The sequence below is a fragment of the Gavialis gangeticus genome, unplaced genomic scaffold (assembly GCF_001723915.1).
Source record: "Gavialis gangeticus isolate Ggan-Ray unplaced genomic scaffold, GavGan_comp1, whole genome shotgun sequence".
In the NCBI taxonomy this organism is placed as follows: domain Eukaryota; kingdom Metazoa; phylum Chordata; order Crocodylia; family Gavialidae; genus Gavialis; species Gavialis gangeticus.
This window is the reverse complement of record NW_017729032.1, coordinates 198,531,356-198,551,982: the sequence shown is the minus strand read 5'-3', so window position 1 is coordinate 198,551,982 and position 20,627 is coordinate 198,531,356. Positions and strand designations below refer to the sequence as shown.

Here is a 20,627-nt window from a genome sequence, read left to right as displayed (position 1 = left end):
CCTGTACCAGAGAATGGGAGTGATGATGATAATAGTTATAAAGACTGTTTTGTACCTTTTTTTTAAGTCTCCCACTGATATTGGTAGGTTGAAGATAATATGTAATCCTAAATGTGGAATGTAAGTGAAGATGAATTTTTTCTGTCTTCATTGAATGAATTTGAGTCACATTATTATATATGTAACAAAATATATAAACTCTGATAGATTCTTTATGTATATAGTAAGTGCATTTTGTATCGCTGAGGTGAATAAGAAGGCAACATTCTGGAAAATCTCTCTTCTTTTACCAAGGACCATGCTGAAGTTCCCAAATATATTGCGTTGAAGACGAACATTTGGCATTTCATTAAATCACCCACATTCTACTCGGACCTAAAATTCAGTTTGGCTTCAGTCAGCACCATTCAGATCAGGTTTTAGTTACAGATGTGATATTCCTCGAAGCTAAGATTTCACATAAAGTCAGTGAGAGATTTTCATTGCTGGATATTTATTTAAAGTTGTGTTCACTCCTATGTACAAAGTTCCCTAGGGGACAGAAGCCAACTGTCAGACAATCGTATTTCTGCGTATCATACAGTCATATTCTAGCATGCTTCCATAGATCTAGGAATAAAATCCTGGCCTTATTGAAGTCAGTGGCTAAGCTTCTGGTCCTGGGGCTAGGGCTTCAAACCATAAATTTCGATTGCTATTTTTCTTCTAAAGTGCAAAATTCAAATCTGTGAAATGACATCTAGGTAAAAGAGTATAGATTTTGACTCAAAATTATAAAATCAGTATTTTTTGAAAGAGGAAGTGATGCTTTTCTGAATAATGTGGAAAAGAATATGAAATAGTACAGACCACATAGAACAACATTGGGAATGATATTTGCTGTTCTTTCACTGATATAGGTATACTTTTAATATTGCTACTGCCAATTTCAAAATTTAATAAATGCTTTCTATTTTACCAGTAATATCCTTTGAGATACATATTTTATTTACAAGAGCAGCCTGTTGGAACCACGTTCTCTTCAAACACATTTTCAGCTTAAAATTGCTATAAATATTCAACAACCTCTTTAGATGCTTGCTTTGACCCACTCAAAAAATTGTCAGCAGAAATGAGAAACAAAATAGTGTCCCATAATTGTCAATTTAGATTTTAGTAAACTACAGATATAGTAATAAAAACAGAGTAAGTAAACACTTGTTAAACGGGTGGTGTCCTTATGCAATATAGTTCTGGATACCAGGGACTGGGAGGAAAGGAGTGGTTGCAGTTTCCCACAGCTTTCCCAGACTAGGATCACCCTGGTCTGGGGAAAGGCTGGGTAGCGGGGAAGAGGGTCTAGCTACTAGCTAGAAGTCCTGTATTGCTCCCTCTTCCGGAAAGATTTCTAGTGGTGGAAGCCTCCCAGAAATCTCCATTGCTAGAAATGAATGTTCATATTGACTGTTCTCATGTTCCTATATGATGCTTCCTTGCTGGGTCTCAGCAGGAACATCCATTTAACGTTTGGGGGTGGGGAGGGTTAGTTTTTGCTAATGAGCAGCCACTTTGTACTAGAATGTTTGCTTGATTCTGTTTCAATAACCAGTGGTCTTATGAAGCTATATGGTCAAACCTGCACTCAGTCCTCCCCACAATATCTGGATTGAGGATCAGCAACTGCAACAAGGTGCAAGAGGTGGGATGCTATGAAATGCTGTTCTTAAAAAAGAGCTATAATTTCTCTGAATTATCCTTTCTTTCTGACCTCTAACATTAGAAATGATCTGATCCTTATATATCACATTACTATATGTTGCTATAAAACAACATTTTATTTAATCAAGATTGATGCCAGTGCCTGGTAACTGAAGTCAGACAAAAGCCGAAATACTTGTCAGAGAAAATATAACAGTGCAACAAATTTATCCCTGGGTTATTTTGTTGCGGTAAAACACAGGAGATGGGGCTTCTGGGGAGGAAATCTCAGGCAAAATTGAATCCATACCTATGGCTAAGTGACAGTTATGTGGCTGTGTTTGTGCCAGGTAACATGAAATAGGATTTGGACTTGTATGCATTCCTTCTGAATGTGTTAACTAACTGCAGGGCAATAATCCTACCATTAATATTTCAATTTAGTTAAAATTTTAATTTTCTTTTTGCTCTATCTGCCCTTTGACAAGACTCTATAAAGATTCCTATAAAAATCAGGTCTTACATCTTACTCATACTGGAGTTTCTTTTTGGAATTCCTAACAAACTGGAAAAAAGATAAATTTGCCATATAAATAATTTAAATAGGGATACATTCATTTATTCTTGTATGACTTCATCAGTAACAATAATTTCACCTCCATCTTCTTGATTCAAACTGACTTCCTGTAAAATAGATTTATTCAAATATTTGATTAGGATACTTGATCAAAGATATTTGATTCAGGTAGTTAAAATACTACTCTGTGCTTAAATTCACTGTTTTCATTTAATGTTTCTGATTCAGTCTAGCGGTCTAAATGTATACACATTCCCATATACATTGAAATTCATTTATCTGGGTAGCACTTTTACCAGAAATTTCTTCTGACAGCTCTTCTCTTGCTTGTGACATGGAACTCTTTGAAGCAGTAGTAATGACCGTATCCTTTCTCTAGGGATTGAAGGTGATACTAAGTCCAGGTATCCCTTCCTAGAGCAATGAACTATTAAATCTCTAAATATCTAAATTAAAAAAAAAAAACAGCTCTAGTCCTGTGTTAAGCAGGACTTGAATTTGTGACCAACATTCTGTCCCCAGTTGCACAATACCTGTTGTGGTAAATATTTATCCTCTTGGCAACTTCTAGGGTGGATCAAAAGTAAAACATTCACTGGCACTGCTGTAGGCTGACGTGATAAACAAGAGTGCATGCCACAGGTTTCTGCATTAGTGGCAGAAAGAGCTGTGAAGAGAGCTGCTCTAAGTTCTCTCCTATAGTTTATTTTTAATATATAAATGCAAGTTCAATGTTCCTGAAAAGCGCTTTTTAATATTTACTTGTTTTGGTGATATTGCTTCTGTTAAAGCTGCTACCAGCAATAGGCTGGTCTGGCCCATGGCACCATATCATCTGGCCTATGTAGCTCCCCATAGTTAGGGAAAGTTGGTGGTAGGGGAACAGTATCACTGCTTTCCTGCTGCCAGATATCTGGACCTGTGGCAAGCCCTGGGCCCTGTATGCTATATTGGGTCCTTCATCCCGGTGTCCAAGGCCGGGTGGGAATGACGCTGGGCCCCAGTGCCCAATCCCGGTATGGGGGTCCAGGCAGGGGTGGCACAGGGCCTTAAGGTCCAATCCTGGTATACAGGATCAGGGGGGTTGGTGTTGGGTTCCAGGATCCAATCTTGGTGTTCAAGGTCAGGCGGGGAATCTGTCCTGGCATGGAAGAGTGAGAGGGGGCAGTTTTGGGCCCACAGACTGGCACCATGCTACTCACGTGGCCTGTGGGGCTGCAAGCTCAAGCACTACTGGTCCAATGCGTAAAGGCTTCTTCCAAACCTAATAGCACATGGCATTGCTGTGGTTAAGGCATGCATTTTTTTTGTAGAAAAAAGCCATTTTACCTAAGTCAGTGGTTTGGGTAGCATCACTTCTGACTCTGGCTCCCCAACCCAAGTATCCACAGACCTATTTTCAGCTTGGTCAAGTAGAGTGGGCCTTTGGCAAAGGTCCAGAGCAAGACTCAAACTCATGCTTCTCAGATCCCGTGACTTCTTTGTTTTATTCTTATTCTGTCATCACAGCCCAGTGGCCTCACTGCAGGAAGAAATTGTTTTCACCTTTAATTAAAACTTGCTTCATTATTTGATTTATAGATTTGTTATAGTCTCATAATATATATTTAAATTGTAGGCTAGAGTTTTCTCCAGTGGATTGTCATGTCTGAACTCAAACATACCATTTTAGAAAAAGATTCCTGCTGAATGAAGCTATACAAGGCTTAAATACACAAAACCTTGAGGTCTCTTGCTCCCAAAAGTAATCAACGGCAGGGGTGGGGCAGAGAGTTGTGGTCATACCCCCTTTCTGCTGTGTGGCGCATACAGTGAGCTCTCTGCACTGATTGTGTTTGAGCACAGCTGCTGGAAACCACTGAATTGATGCAGCTCTGGCATCAGGAGGTGAATGCTACTGCCATTCACCTCCACTTTTCCCCTGTCACCAAATTTGTTGATGGGCAGTGGGATGGAGGGTGAGCTGCGGGGCCCAAATTGTCACAAAGCAGAGTTTTTGGGGAGAAACAGAGGTGGCCTTCTGTCACACTTCCCCTCCCCCTCCTTTAAAAGCTTGGACACATGGCTTTACAGAGCTATGGGTACAAGCGTGTTTCATTTGGAAGGGTCACCTTTCACACCTAAAGCGAGATTACACAACACATAAAACTGGTCATAACAATAATACACATAGAACTTCGAAGCACACTGGGGAGCTCCCATGCCAGAGCTCTCTCAGGTGGGCCTGAGTCCATCCAACCCACTACCCAGAATCCTTTCGCGACAGAGCATCTGCTATCACATTCTGGCTTCCCTTGATGTGTTCGATGGTGAAGTTGAACTCCTGAAGCTGCCAGGCCCATCGTTGAAGCTTGGTATTGGTGTTTTTCATTGTCTGCAAGCATTGCAATGAGGTATGGTCAGATAGGACGGTGAACTTCTGCCCCCACAAATAGGGCCTCAGCTTGTTCAACGCCCAGATGATTGCCAAACACTCCTTCTCAATAGATGACAGATTCTGCTCCCAAGGGATTAACTTCTGGCGTAAGTACACCACGGGGTGCCATGTCTCTTGGTGCTCTTGTAAGAGTACAGCTTCTAGTCCTGAGTCGGAGGCATCAGTGGCTACGTAGAACGGTTTATCATGGACTGGTGCCTTCAGAATCAGTTGTTTGATCAGGGCAGCCTTTAGAGTGTCAAATACTTCCTGGCACCCCTGCTTCCAGACCACTAGATCAGGGCTGCCCTTCTTGGTCAGCTCATGTAGGGGAGCTGCCATCGCTCCAAATCCAGGGACAAACCACCTGTAATATCCAGCCAGGCCAAGGAAGGCTCTGACTCGCTTCTTGGTTTGTGGGGGCGGCCAGTCTCTAATGGCCTCAATCTTGTCCCACAAGGGAGAAATATGACCTTCACCCACACACTATCCCAAATATACCACTTCAGATAGTGCCCACTGGCACTTTTTGGCTTTCACAGTAAGACGAGCTTGCTCGATCTTGCCTAACACAGTGGTCAGATGCATCAGGTACGATTCAAAGTCCTGACTGAAGATGGCAATGTCATCGATGTAAGCCATGGCAAACTGCTCACATCCTTCTTACAGGTTATTAATCAGTCTTTGAAAAGATGCGGGAGAGTTGTGCATACCGAAAGGTAAAACTGTAAACTCATATAGACCCACAGGTGTGGTAAAGGCAGACTTGGCTATGGCATCTGGATCCAGTGCCATTTGCCAGAATCCTTTGGACAGATCGAGAATAGAGATGACCTTGGCTGGGCCCAGGTGATCAAGTAAAGAGTTCGTCCTGGTCATAGGGTAAGCATCAGGAGTGGTAATAGCATTCAGCTTCCGGTAGTCCACACAGAACTGGATGGACCCATCCTGCTTTCAGACGAGTATCACCGGGCTGGCCCAGGGACTCATTGAAGGCCGGATTACCCCTAACTATTTAATCTCTGTGATCTCTCGCTTTTTCCCATTCTTGGTCACTACATAGGTCACATCATCCAGCCTGTCCAGGATGACATGGGGACCTTCCCAAGGTGCTTACAGCTTGTCTGTCTTTAGTAGCAGGAAAACCATGACCTTATGTACCTTTGAATGAGGTGATAAGTGAGCCTTTCCTCATACCAGGCACTTTGCTTCTCTTGGGCCTGGGCCAGGGAGTCTTGTACCACCTTCATCATGTCAGTTAGTTTCTGCCAAAAGCTGAGCACGTATTCTACCATGGAGGCCTTCGTGGAAGAGATTTTCCCTTCCTACTTTTCTCTTACCAAATCAAGAGGACCCCTAACTTGCTTTCCAAACATTGACTTGAAAGGTGAGACCAGTGGACTCCTGGGGCACCTCCCAGTAGGCAAAAAGCAAATGTGGAAGTTTCTTATCCCAGTTATTGGGGTTAGAGTCCACATAGGCCCTTAGCATACCTTTCAAGGTCCCATTGAACCTTTCTACAAGCCCATTTGTCTGAGGTGGTAGGTTCTGGTCTTGAGGTGTTTCACCCCACAGGCACTTCATTACTTCCTCCAGGAAGTTCCAACCCCTGTCAGTCAGGATCTCAGAGGGAAAACCAAGCTGAAAGAAGATCTTGGTTAGGGCTTCAGCAACTGCAGGTTCCTCGGTGGAGGTCAAGGCAATTGCTTCTGGGTACCGAGTTGTGAAATCCACTAGAGTCAGGATATATTTCTTCCCTGTACAAATCTTATGCCTCAGAGGGCCCACAATGTCTATACCCACTCTTTGGAAGCGTTGATCAGTGATAGGGAGGGGCTGTAGGGGAGCCTTTCTCTAGTCCCTACTTTTGCCCACCCGCTGGCACATCTCGGAAGATTGGTAGTAGTCAGTCACATTCTGGGCAATTCTGGGCCAATAAAAGTTTGCCTGCAGCTGCTGGCATGTCCATTCCTTGCCTATGTGACCAGAACAAGGTAAATCATGAGCCATGGAAAGCAACTGTTATCTGAAATTACAAGATACTATGAGCTGGCATGGTTCTTTGGTACCCACAAGTGATAGAGGAGTCCCTTATCCCAGACCACCTGTTCCCTCTTAGCTGGGGTGAATTCTGTCTCTTGCTCCTGAGCCATCTGCCAGAGTTCCTCCAAGCTGGGGTCCTCTAGAACCTCCTGCTTGAACTTCTTTTGCCTAGCTAAGCAATCAGCAGGGAGTTCTGGTGCTCCTGTAAGGAGTGCACTTTCACCCTCCGGGATGTCCTTTAACTTCTCCCCAGAGTCTCAGTTTCCTCTGCCACTGACTGACCAGATTCCTCTCTGGGGCTGTCACTTAACCTAACCTTGAGGTCGCTAGTTTCCTCAATGGCTGGTTGCTGTTAGAGGGAGTCTGAGTCTCTCCCTTCTCCCCCTCTGTCCCAGTAGCCAATTGGGTGACCAGGCCCTGGGAAGTTTCCACTCCTCCTGCCTTAGCCTTTCTGCTCTGTTGACGAGTCACCACATTAGTACGGTACGGCTTTAGGAGGTGGTCCTCCTCCCTTTACAGGTATTCTAGTTCCAAAACATCACATCTCCCCAGGATGGGAACAAGAGCCCTTTCCAGCACTCCTAGTTCTGTGCACATCCCGCAGCCTCTCCACTCCATGGGGAGATGGGTTACTGGTACCTCGAATGGTTGGGGCCCCACCCCTTGAATGGTAAGGGTCCTCCCTGGGACTATATCTGCAGGTGAAACAAGATTGGCATTGATTAATGACACACTGGCCCCTGTGTCCAGTTCCCCAACAAGGGTTCTTCCATTTACCATTATATTAGTCTAGTGGATGGCAGTCACCTCCTCTGGGTTTGTAATCCTGTCGCAACAGGTACACCCCTCAGAGTGGCTCGGGTCTCCCTCCTCCCTGCTTACAGCTGTTGCATGTCTGACTGGCTTGGGTTTGTTGCTTAGCTTTGCGCAGTTGGGCCTGATGTGGCCCGGCTCCCCGCAGTTATAGCACCTCTTCTTTTCCGAATTGGGTGGTTTCTCCAAATCTGGGGCTGCCTTGTGCTCAGCCCCCTTTCCCCTTTTGGGCCTGGCGCTCCCTTCCACCCTCTTTGGAACCCTTTCTGTTCCTTCCTAAAGTAGAGAGGCTTATTGTCCAGCCCCTCACGATTTAGCAACAGCTGGTCTGCAATTTCAGCAGCCTCTTGGATGGTTTGGGAGGCCCTGTCTTTAATTAGGGGTTTAATCTCCTTCGGACAGCGGTGATGAAATTAGTCCAGCGCTGTGAGGTTTAGTGCCTTCTCTCTATTGTCAGCCTTGGCTCCATGTGCCCATTTAAAGAGTGAGCCCCACACCTGGGCTGCAAACTCGGCCATTGTCTTCCCCAGTTGTGGGATGGTATTCTGGAATTTTTTCCCAGAAATAATCCGGTCCTAACCTGAACTTTGAACACACAGCATTTTTAAAGGCATCATAGTTATCTGCTGATTCTGAGGGCAGGCTGTTCAGGACCACAGACATGTCGCCCTCAACCAGAGCAGCTATGTGTTTCATGAACTCTTCCTTTGGCAACTTCCATCAGCGCGCTTGGTTTTTGAAGTTGCTTAGGAACACTTCTGGATTATCCCTGTCTTTGTAGTGAGAGAAGACTGGGGTGTTCAGTCTGGGGGATGCAGCTAGTGCTGGCTGGGTGCCCATGGTTTCAACATTTGTCTGCATTTGGAGTACTGCAAGCTTGTGCTCATGCTTGAGCCTTGCCTCTTCGGCCTCTGCCTCGTGCTGGCACTGGGCTTCTCTAGTCTCATGCTCACACTGTTCCCTCTTGTGCTAGCGTTGGGCCTCCAGCTCCTCACGCTGGTGCTGGGCCTCCAGCTCCATCCTTTTCAACGCCAGCTCATGCTTGAACTTGCGCTCTCGCTCCTCAGCTTCTAGCTGCAGCTGGAATTTCTGGAAGTCCCACTCAGAAGACAGCCCCTTGGGGCCCCTGGTGGGTTCTGATTGATGGGTGGAGGTGATCTTGCGGCCTGGTCAGTATCACACAGGATCTTAATCAGGTCTTCTCTCTTTCATCAGCTCTTTCAAGTTGGCCACCATCATGTGGTCATACTCGTTAGCCATCCTAGCTATCTACACTGTCCAGTTGACAAATTAGAAATTGTTTGCTCAAGGGTTTTCAGTCAGTCTATTCCCTTCCCCAAATTATGCCTTCAGTACAGCAGGTTGTTGCATCCACCACTACCACCATGTGTGGTGGGCCAGTAGGGGGTGCTCCTGTGTTGAGCCACCCACCTCACTGCGCCCGACCACCTTCCAGGCTCTGACTGCCTCCCTGGGGGCGCCTCCTGTCTGGCCAATCCTCTTCCTGGAGCACACCTGCTAGCCTGGGGGTAGAGCTGCCACCACCCAGGGATGGGCTTGATTCTGGCTCTGTGCCCCCTGGAAAATGCAGACCGAGTAGCCCTCAAGGGTACTTAACTCACTTCAAGAACTTGTGGTGCTTCCCTCAGTCAGAAATACAAGTAGCGGTCTCCCTTAGTCAGCCAAACTAAGGGAACCGCCAAGGCGTAATCTAGACCCACTCCCAATAGGTCTCCCATGCTAGGTACAAAGGAGAACTTTATTGGTTACCAGGAGTAGGGTTGGAATAGGGTACAGAGTTGAGTAGTATCAGACAAATCCCATAGAGCAAACAGGGTGGCTGGAGTAGCCTTTGATCATGCGTCTGAGTTACTGCAAGCTATATATCTCAGGTATCACAAATATCATCCGGAGGCAGGTGGAGATTCCCTCTGGAGGCAGGCAGTTCCTTGATCATGAGTTTTGAGAGAGAGACCAAGTTTCAGATGGTCCAGCTCCTCACTCTCACTGAGTTTTCCTCGTGGCTGCTGCACCCTCCACCTGGGCAGTCCTTAACTTATATAGCCCTTGTAACATCATTTACCTGGTCCAGTGGAGGCCAGCACCTGTTGGCTGTCAGCCAACCAATTTGAAATGCATCACTGGTTGCTGGGTAGACTGGCATTGCTTAGAACAACAGAGAGGCTAAGCCCCGCACCCAGGTGTGTGATGCCAGTCACGTAGGCAGAGGGAGTAGGTTTCCCCCATCCCTCAGGAATGTATCCAGCTCAGCCCAGGTTACCTAAAGATATAGGGTAAGGTGTGTACCCTCTCTAGAGCCCAAATTGTCACAGAGCAGAGTTTTTGGGGAGAAACAGAGGTGGCCTTCTGCCACAAACTGCAGTGTGGCTCACCCCCTGGGCGATAAGCCAGTGAGTTCAGAAAGCTCACTGTGCATGTCCTGCATAGCTGAAGAGGAGTGTGGCCACACTTCCTGCACCTCCCTCTGGATCCACCCACGATCGCAGGCAGTCACTGGGGTTTTGCATACCTAAAGATGACTTGCACAGTAAAAAAACTGACCAGATATTATTTGTTTTTCCATGGACAACTTTAGGTTTTTTAACATTGAAACTTTGAAGTTTTCAGTTTTGAGCTGAGAAGGTTTTAACTTTTTTCTATTTTTATCCAAAAAAAGATTTTTTTTCCATATCAAACAGACACATTTTACAAAAAAAAAAGAAAAAAAGAAAATTCTAGTTTTACCTTTAGAAACTGAATGGAAACTTTTCACACAGTTGTAGAAAGGAAGAGGTTACACAATCAGGCATTGACTGAAGAACAGAAATGCCAATAGCAAATAAAACATTAATAGATTTCACAATTTATTTATGCTGAAAAGTGCTTCTAGCCTTGTGCACATTTAAACAGTTGAGCTGAATGTTTGCAAAAATGGGGTTTAACACTGAAAAAACCCAGGGGTGATGTAAGATAATGATTCTCTTAGGAATAAATTAAAGGAATGGTGAATTTAATCATTGTTCAATTTTTAATTATTTTAAAGGAAAACATCCACAGGAGCCCTGGGTTTGTAAACAATTACCTGGTGCTGCTTTTGTGAGCTAAACTTTACTTTTAGGGTTTTCTTTTTTTCAGTTTGCCTTTATTTTTTAACTTTCTTAGTTCTTCTGGGTAAACGTGCTGTACCACCAGTGCAGCTATTCTGCTGTGAGTGCATTATTGTTTGCCTGGCAGGGGGCAGCTCACTCATTACAAGGGAAGACATGCCAAAATGTGCTTACAACTAACTACCCTCTGGTGGTCACAAGCTAACATCACCGAGAGTTAATGCAACAACTGATAGCTTGAAGCAATAGCACTGACTAATGTTAAATGAAGACTGTTTTGAAAACTAAATGTGTTGCCCAGTACAGCAGAACTGAAGGCAGCATCTGGATTTGTAGGCACCCCTCAGCATGCTCTATCTTTTCTTTAATTTAACTCCTGCAAAGTAAAATACTAATAAAAAGTCTACTTCTGCGAAGTTGAAAACAGGCCCAAGTACCAGCATCTCTCATTTGTAATCAGAAACTCTCAGGCTTCAAGTCCTTGTTGACCTTAAAACATTCAGAAACTAATGTTTCTTGGTCATCATTATTGCTCTACATCATATTATTTTTTTTTTGTCATTTCTCTCTGTCTTTTTAATGCAAATATACTGTTCTTCTTTCGTAGCACCCCTCACATACTGACAGAGTCATCTCATCTCATCTCATTCTCCTTTACTCCTCTCATCTGAGACTGCCAACTCTCTCACACTGAAAAACATCTAATCTGTTCTGTCCTTCCAATTCTTTCCCTGGATGAAAGCCAGCTTTGATATTCTTCCTAGCTGCTGGTTCCATCCACTACTTCTCTATTTGAACATCTGTTACCCTGATCTTATAGCCACTTTTTGGACATCTGCTCCTACCCAATTTACATCCTGTGCGCCAGAAATCTTCACTTATCCTCTAGAGACTCTTCTTCTTACTGCCTTCTTTTGGCAAGAACTACACCCAGTTCTTCCTGATTTTAATATAGTCATCATTACTTATTGACAACACTGACCTCTGAAATAGCCAAACTGGTTTTAGTTTAACATCCTAAGAAAGAAGGCATTAGGAATGCCATCTTAAAAAAACCCAAACAACTCCCCCCCCGGACTGGCCTAAGATTACAAGCATGGTCACAATAACCAAGCCCATTGATTCCATACTGCAGTTTATAATAAAGTACTGTATTTTTTATTGTGTGATTAAAAAATAATGCAAGATGTTATGCAGTTTCTAAAAAGCAGCCTTGAATGCTATAAACGAGTCAACCAATAGGCAGCTAGGTGATGGAATCCTTGGATTAACTTTTACCTCCTCCCCTTGGCAAATCCCCAACAGGCATACCTAACTACCATATGCCTAAGCCACGAGACACTACCCAGTGACCTGCAGGCCATATCTGGCTTGTAAAGATACGTGATCTGGCCCATGAAGGTTTGATCTATCTTATAGTAGTAATCAGCAGTCAGGGGGGATCAGCGGCACCCAGCATCATCCTGCTTTGGGGGAATTGGTGCCATGGTTTCCAGAATGGAGGCCCTCTGGGGAGTCTGTGCTGCCATACTGTCATACTGCAGTCTTGCTACCTAGTCCATCATTGCATATTGCTGCTGGCGATGGCTATTGGCAGCATCCAAAAATGGGGGTGAGTGGCAGCAGCAGTTTTAGTAGAGGACATGAGGATGCCCAATAGGTTTGGGAAATGGTGGTTCAGGACAACATTTGGTGGAATGTGGTGGCAGGGGGATGGCAAGGGAAGTGGCTGAGTTGCAAGCAGCAGCTTGCTTTACAGGTGAAGTGCATTATTTTGACCTGATCTTACCATACTTATCATGGAGAAATAAGGCTTGAAGGGACTTCAAGAGATCATCTAGTCCATCTGGGGATCAAACCTGTGACCTTGGTGTCATTGGGAATGTCTATGCATGAGCCCCATGGTACAGTTCTTACTGTGTCATTTAGTACTTGCTTTGGTACTCAATCCTGGCAGTGCACAGTTATTATATTTATTTATCATGGTTTGTGCTTGCTGATGCTATGTCACTGTAGCAACAAGCTACATTGCCATAGCACGTCACTATGGTGACGTGGCATCCTGTGTAGATGCGCCCACTAGCACCATGCTCTAACTAAGCTTGATAAAATGTTGCTGACCTTTGGTCTAAACTAGTGATGCTCAAGCTTTTGGCAGGCCAGATGAATCATGCAGGTCTCGCCAGTGGGCCAAATTGGACCCCTTGTACCAAAACGGGTCTGAACACTCAGATTGGGCCCTTGGGGGTCTTGGCTGGCTCTGGGTCCTAGTCCTGCTGCCTCTTGACCGTTGTGTGCTGAGATAGGGCCCTGGAGCCTGGCACCACTCCTTCATGTTGGGATTGGGTCCTGCCAGCCTGCACCACACCCCGCTGGCCCTGTGTGCTGGGATTGGGCACCTGATAGAACACAGACTTAGAAGTTTGTCTGCAGGGGAGCACTGTCACTGTCCATCTTCCACCAACTTTCTGGACTCATGGGGAGCCCTGGGGACCATGTCTAGCACCCCTAGTCTAAGCAAATCCCTTTCCTGGCCCATATGTGCTAGTAAGCAGAACTTAATACTCATGATAGTTCAACTTTTGGGCAGCTTGGCGCTTGCAGACCTGGGAGGTTTGCACTGGTCAGGCCACAGACCTGGGGGCAGCAACCCCTGAACACAAGGGGTGTCTAGTGCTCCCCCAGTATACGCAGCCAGTCATATGGGCAACCCCCATCTTCTTGGCCATGTTCTCAGTGCAGGCAACTCCTCATCCCCCTGTACCCACACACCCACTCCCAGCCCCATCACCCCTTGCAGCACAGGTAGCACGGCTCTTCTGTCCTCTAGCGATAACAAGCAATAACCATGAAGTTATGTTTAACACACAATTTAATTTGTAATCCTGAATTCAGCTAAACAGATTTTCCACAGATTCACTGAAGGATTTTCCCATATGGTGTCATTAGACATAAGAGTTAAGTTGTTTGGATGCATTAAATGTGCATTTTCATAAATCGTACCTGAACATGTTTGAATTTTATTAATATATATTACCTACAACTCTGAAGTTCCAGAGTTGTTAATATCCCTGTAATATTTTTTTCTTTTAAGTTACTGATATATTCTCAACTTGAAGTCCAATATAATTTCGGGTTTGTTTTTTTTCCCTGGAGACTTCCTATTTTCTTTTTTGTTGAAACTTAAAATTTTGTGCATTACCCCTAAACAGGAAACTCTAGGAGAATAACAGGTGATTTTTTAGTATTGACCTTATTTGGTTTAATTAATTTATTTAGGGGCAAATTCCCCTGTGTATTATTTTTATCTTACCATGGAACCGTACAAAGCAATCTGAATGTTGTGGCTGTTTTCTTGCACCAACTGCTAATTTCTGTCTTCCTCTGATTGTAAACTCCATCGTACTTATATGCCTATACAGATATCAAGTTCTACCTTCTTCATGTTCTTCCTGTTGGGTGAATCTGGTGCAACAGGTATACTTTGAGAAGAAAATTGGAGGGTTACTAGTGACTTTTGCCTTTATTTTTCATAACTAAATGTTTCCCCATTAATAGGTAGTGACAACTAACGTTTGTACACAGATTCCACAGAAGAATGCCATCTTGAAAAATGACTGCTACTTCCTATTATTTCTAATATAGGTGAAAGTAAGGTTGCTTCCAGGGCAGCCATATCGATGAACAATATTTTTGCTGAAAATAGCATTAGTTTCAGAAGTAGCATGCCTTTGGAACATCCCAAAAATCTTCTGCAAAAGAACATTATTTTTCAACCTCTGCTGAAGGGGAAACATTAAATGATGAAAAAGTTGCCATTAATTAAAAAAAGAAAATGGTCAAAATCAGCTTTTGTGCAAAGTTGCCATACACTATAAATAAAAGGGATATTTGAAGAATCTATATTAGGAACAAAGGTATTTTCTAAGATAGGGTGTTAATTTTTTTAAAACATTTTTAAAATTAACTCAAAATCAGAAAGTAATTACAGTCCTAAAAAATGAATTTTATACTCAAGGAACAAGTGTTTTAATTTTAGGAAGAGACTTGATTCATACATAAACTGCCTTAACCCTAGAACTACAAGCAGTGCTTCATTAATGAAACAATCTTGCCCTGATTAGTTAGCTTTTGCTTTTATGAAGTATGGAATATATTCTTCCATTGGAAGACTGAAAAAAGTTAGGGTTGACGTAACTGCTTTAGGAATTATTAGCAAATGATTTAAAGAAACCAGTCATTTACTTATTGGTCATGCATACTTCTGTCTGGGTTTTTAAAGCTTGAGATCTTCACTTAAATTTAACCTATTTTTAGAAGTAACTTCATAATGTATCATTGCAGTTGTCGTGGGTGCTGCATGTGGCAATTCCATCTCTGTTAACTTTTCTTGTGAGTGCACTCCTTTAGCTGTTGGGTGTTATCCTCTTCCAAAAGAAGAGCAGTTACTGACAATTCCTGGATCCTTATGCTAGGCTCTGGGCTGCAGGACTCTAGGTATCAAAGATTTTCCTTGGCATGTCCAACTGAGTTTGGGTACTTGTAATTTTTTGTTCGGGAAAACATGTCGTATACAGTAACAAATTGACTATAGAGAAAGAAATGTTCAAAAATAATAAAATGCAGTCTTTATTTTGGTCTATTTTCTTATATATTATATTGTAGTCTTTAAGTACATGACTTTTTCATGCAAAACCTCTATTGATTTCATTATATAGGTTGGGTATTGCACAGCTAATAAGTCAAAGACACAAAGGGAGTGGAACAAGAAAATATGTATTTTATTTTGTAATTATATGTAATTATTTTACATAAAAACAGGTTAATGGATTTGGTGTAATTTTTTATCATTGTACGTGAGATTAAATTTGCCCAGTCATTGAGCAGGATGGCTTATATGTAGCAAGAGAGGCAAAGGTATTGCACAGCTTGTCTTTAATTGCTGGTTGGATAGTATGCAGTACATGAAAGTGTCAGTGAACTATAAGAATTAAAAAATAAAAAATGCGTAGCTGCTTCTTTCAACTGAAATAAACTAAATATAAAACCAATCCTAAAGCAAAAAAATCATTGTCTTAGAGACAGTATTGCTATGGATAGCTATAAGCAGTCACAAATAAGGTTGTTATGTATTTTACCTTTAAGTGATTTGGTTTTCAATCTTCATATTTTTTTAACATACGCTTTGCTTCCACACATTACAAAAATTTGTTGAAAGAATATTTGTAAACTCAGGTTGTGAAGTAAAAAGATATAAAAGAAGAATATCTATGATACCTTAACTAGAGCAACAATACTTAGGTAGGTCTGTGTCTATGGAGGGTCCAGTATAAAAATACACTAGCAGTGGTTCTCAGCCTTTTTTGTACTGGGACCATTTGCAAAGATGGCTCGTCCAAACCTACACTCACCTGTCCCTGCCGGTGTCCATCCGCCACTGCCCTGCCCCCCCCCCCCCTTCCACAGCCTCAGCATCTGGCCACCCAGCTGCTTTACCCTAGTGCTGGCAGGCACCTGCCCCCCCACCCCAAGCCCTCCACACACATACACATCACCCCCACTACAATCCCCAACCTCTGCCCCTCCAACCCCTGCTCCCTATACACTTACCTTCATCCAGCTTCCACAACCCAGCCTGGCTGTGTGCTGATCATGCCCCAAGCAGCTGCTTGCAGGCTGGAATGTTGCCAACCTGCAAGGGGAAACTTGTGATTTCCCAGGACTTGCTCATAACCCTTTGAAATATTCTTGTGACCCACTTTTGGGCTCTAACCCATGGGTTGAGAAATGCTACACTATAGTTTATAATAGGGGTGCACTGATAGATTTTTTTGAGCCGATACAAATGGCCATTTCTTAATGAGCCATATTGGCTGATACTGATCTGATTGCTGATATGCAGCCAGAAAGCTTGTAGAGCAGCATCTGGTTGGTAAATTTGTTGTGCGGGAAGGGGCATGGGGATGGCAGATCAAGGCCTCTGCAGTGATGAAGGGAGTGGGGCTGAGGCTGAGGCAGAGGCAGGTGCTGCGCAGCTGGGGTGGGGCATGGGATGGAGCTGTGAGTGACTTGTTTGGAAGGCGTGGGACGGGGGGTGGTTTCTGTCGCTGCATGCCCCAGGAGGGCATGGGGGCATGAGCCCCTGGATCTACGTGTGGGGTGAGGGTGGGCTGCTACTGTGGGCTGGGGCTGGGGTGGTGCTGGGCACTTCCTGGCTGGGGGTTAGGCCATGCTACACTCAGGGCAGGTGGACAGTGGTGCTGGGGGTGTTGAGTGTTTGGGGGGGGCCACAGCCACCCCAAAATTCACAGTAGCCCCCTCACAGCACCCCCACCATCCGCCTTGCCACCTGCTGGGCTTGCCCCTCCTTCTGTACTCACCACCTGCAGGGACCATGGGGGTGGGGGAGTGAGGCCAGTGCTGCTCACCCTCCTGCCCCTGCAGCATCCCGCTCCTGCTCTCCCCTGTGCCTCCGCCTCACCTCCAAGGGGCAAGGGTGGGGGGAGGGGTCAAGGCCAGCTCTGTTGGCCTCAGCCCCCACATTTCATCCACTTGGTTGCTGCCACCTCCAGGGAGCACCGTCCCCTGTGTCCTCACCATTATGGTGGTGCTCTGCTGCACCGCCACTTTTTGTCCAAACGCTGTATTTGCACTCTGGTTGTTTCTGTCAACTAACCAGAGTGCGAATAAAGTGTTATGGACAGACAGACTACATTTTTTATAATATTAGAATACTAATTTCATTACTGAAGATGCCCTATATTAAAAGTAAGACCTGCAGAGACATTTAACCAGTGTCACAAAGCCATCTTGCCACAATGTCCAGCAAAGCCACAATGTCCAGCAATGTCACAAAGCCATCCTGCTTGTGTGTTCTTTTATTTAAAAAAAGGTACTTGACCAAAATGTGTCCTTTAAAACTTCGATAAAAAGGCGGACACTGGACAATTTTATTGTTTTCTCTGTTGGGTATAATGGGTGATGCTTTTGGAAGAGGGTCTTAAAAGTTTTTAGAAAGCTTCCAAATTTCAAAATAAAATGGCCTTATTAGCCTCAAATTTATGGAGAGGCAGTAATCTCTCCATAGCTAAGGCAGCAGTTAGCTTTCCATTATAACTGTGACCTTAAAGTATGCATTTTTAGCATAGTTAGAGGGGAGGGGAACTTCTGATATGCTGAAAAAGGCCCTTTTCATTTTAGATTTCAAATACCTGGTCTTAGGCCAGTTGAATTCAAAGGTGAGATTTGAAGTAAAATCATGCAGGCAGTCTCTTGGATGTTGAAAATAGAAAAATGTATAGATCATGTTCAAGATTTTTTTATGCAGGTTTTTTTTTATAATATACCTCAGGCATATTTGATGGAGAAACTAAAACTTGGTATAATTAAAAGACAATAGGGGACTGTATTTACTGCCTTTAATAGGTTTAAACAAGTGAAGTTTCAGATTTTAGAAATTACTCATTGCCAAACTCAAAACATTAGTATGTTCCAATGGACTCTAGTGATTTTAAAGAAAATCCATCTAATCTGCTTTTCTTTTTCCTTTTCCCACCCCTGTAGCAAGTGTGTGTGTGTGTGTGTGTGTGTGTGTGTGTGTGTGTACACAGGCACGCATGCACACACACACACGCACACATACACGCACTGACCTCCCAAACACCCTATTCACATCTGTGTTTGTTCAAAAGAAGCTTCTCGTATTAAAGAATGCACAAACTTTGAGCACACATTCTGAAGCATTCAGACAGCTGAATCTGAATGCAGAATCAGACAATCGGAAGGATGCGAGTTTTGCCTTTGAACATATTTTACTGTAAAAGTAATGCATTCATTTCTTCTTTTGACTTTGCTTTGCAGTTCATACTTTTGCCACCTTGAGAGTTCACTACTTTAATGTGCTGTCTTTGGGACGCTCATTGAAAAGTCATTTGGAAATAGAGGGCAAGAAAGAATGCTGGCATTTGTTAAAATGTGCCTTTTGATAGAATCACATTATACCAGTATTCTGCTAAATGGATCAGATGCTACTAAATAGGCTTCTGGATAAAGTTCAGTTAGCTGTAACTTATAAAAACATATATGTTTTGAGACATGACTCCCTGACATGACTTTCTCCCCATGCAATACTACTGCAGTTGACATCAGTGAAAGCACACAAGTAGGAAGTGATTTCAATCAGTTTAAATAATGGTTGGTTGCCAAGGCATTTTCTGTGAAGGGTTCTTTATTTTGACACTTACTCCCCATTGGCCCACAAGAACCATTTTGCTAATGTTCCAGGAAAACTGTAAAAGCCAACCTCTTCTCTTGAGCATGAGATGGGTATTCTTAACCTACAGCTTTAATTTTATTTTCTCCCTTTCCTGTATGAGATGGATTACAGCTTTGACTTCAGTTCAGATGAGGAAGCAATAAGAAAATGCAGTAAACCTGATTTTGAGCTGAGCCTTATGCAGTTTTGCATATATTCTTTTATATGCAAATTATTTTCTTTGGCATAAACATAAAAAGGTAAAATAGTGTGAGTATGTACCTGCTATTTCGCTCTATGAGAAACTGACCACAACTATTTTTTTTTGTCCTTTAGGTGGCAGCATATGACTTTAGTCTTCCAATAAGCATTAATTGTAATGAGGTTCCACCTTCACAACAAAGCTCTGAACCTACAACTCCTTCTGGATCTGTAAAACACATCATTGTTCCTCGTCCCCAAATGGTGACTGTGGCTGTTCCTTTATGTACAGTTCAAGCAACTGGTATGTAAGCTGTAGATGTACACAAGTGCTCGGTATTTATATCAATAGGTACATGTTATTCTCTATATTGCCTTTGAAAGCATTTATTAGTTATTTACCAAAGTAAGTATTCAAGCTAAAGAACTGAGGTGGGTGGAATTTTCTAGGTAATTATTGTAGCATTTACTCTAATAAATAATTCAGAAATGTAAAAAAAATATTGCTGAATCTCTTCACTCAAGTTGTATACATCTTAATATCTTTGGAGCTAAAATTATACTGTGTTGCCCTTATTTCTAACAAGAAATATGGTATAGTCAACACCAAAATGCTGGGGGGAAAAAAAGTATGGGAAAAATGCTTATTTTAATTCTGTCATTTCTAAGTCATTATTTGTATCTTTTAATTTACCTACAATCCAGTTTCTTATCTAGCTCCTGATGGATAGCCCTATCAGTTGGTATACTAGTCCTATCATCTGGAGTAGTTAGTGAGCAGTATGGAAAAGTGACACAGCTCTCATTATGTGTCTTTCCTGCGAGGCTCCATCAAAATGAGGGATTGGTGTTGTGTATAACAGTTAAAAACTTGGCTCCTCAAGAATGGCCCTAATCTAATCTGAACAGAATTACAAGTGTTTGGTTCATTTGTTTTTGTACATGCTTATATGCAAATGTATCTTTGCTGGCCTTTAAAAGGCAGATTGTTGCCTAAATTTACAAGCATTATGCCTCCAGGAGCAACCTGGTAGCTTGTACAGTCTTGTTCTGCTTTATTAGAAAAAATTAACTGTATTTTTTGCTTGTCTCAACTGTCTTGCTTACCTTTACCCTGCAAACACCTACTGACACTGCTAATATTCCTCTTCTGGAGATATTTATATATGCATTGGTTGCCTGAATTGAGGCTTAAGTGCACATATGGTTGTCTCAGGCTGTATAAAGATGTTCATTTGTACTGGCAGAAATTTCTTCCAGTAGAAAAATAGTTTGGGACCTTGCCTGCACATACATTCCTCCAGCCCTATGGCTGGAGAGCTTCTTAGGTGAGCTCTCCTGTTAGGAGGACTAGAGGGCTGCCCCCTAGGCCACTCTGCTCTTATGGGAACCTGGTGATTGACCCTCTGGCCTCTCTCCTGCCTGGTAAGTGGGTAGACTGTCAAGTGACAATTGACTATTCCTATAAACTAGTGGCTGCCACATACAGCTGGGGAGTTTCATAGTTTCTAGGGTCAGAAGGGACCTTAGTAGATCATC

The 20,627-nt window shown here is 43.2% G+C and overlaps 1 protein-coding gene across 1 annotated transcript in view; it reads left to right on the top strand.

Moving 5' to 3' along the window:
• LOC109302303 (cilia- and flagella-associated protein 47-like) overlaps window positions 1–20,627 on the top strand; it is a 354,798-nt gene that overhangs the window by 117,607 nt on the left and 216,564 nt on the right. The window contains exon 22 of the mRNA XM_019523865.1: window positions 19,224–19,392. Within this exon, the coding sequence (XP_019379410.1) occupies window positions 19,224–19,392 (169 nt within the window). The remainder of the gene's footprint in view (window positions 1–19,223; window positions 19,393–20,627) is intronic.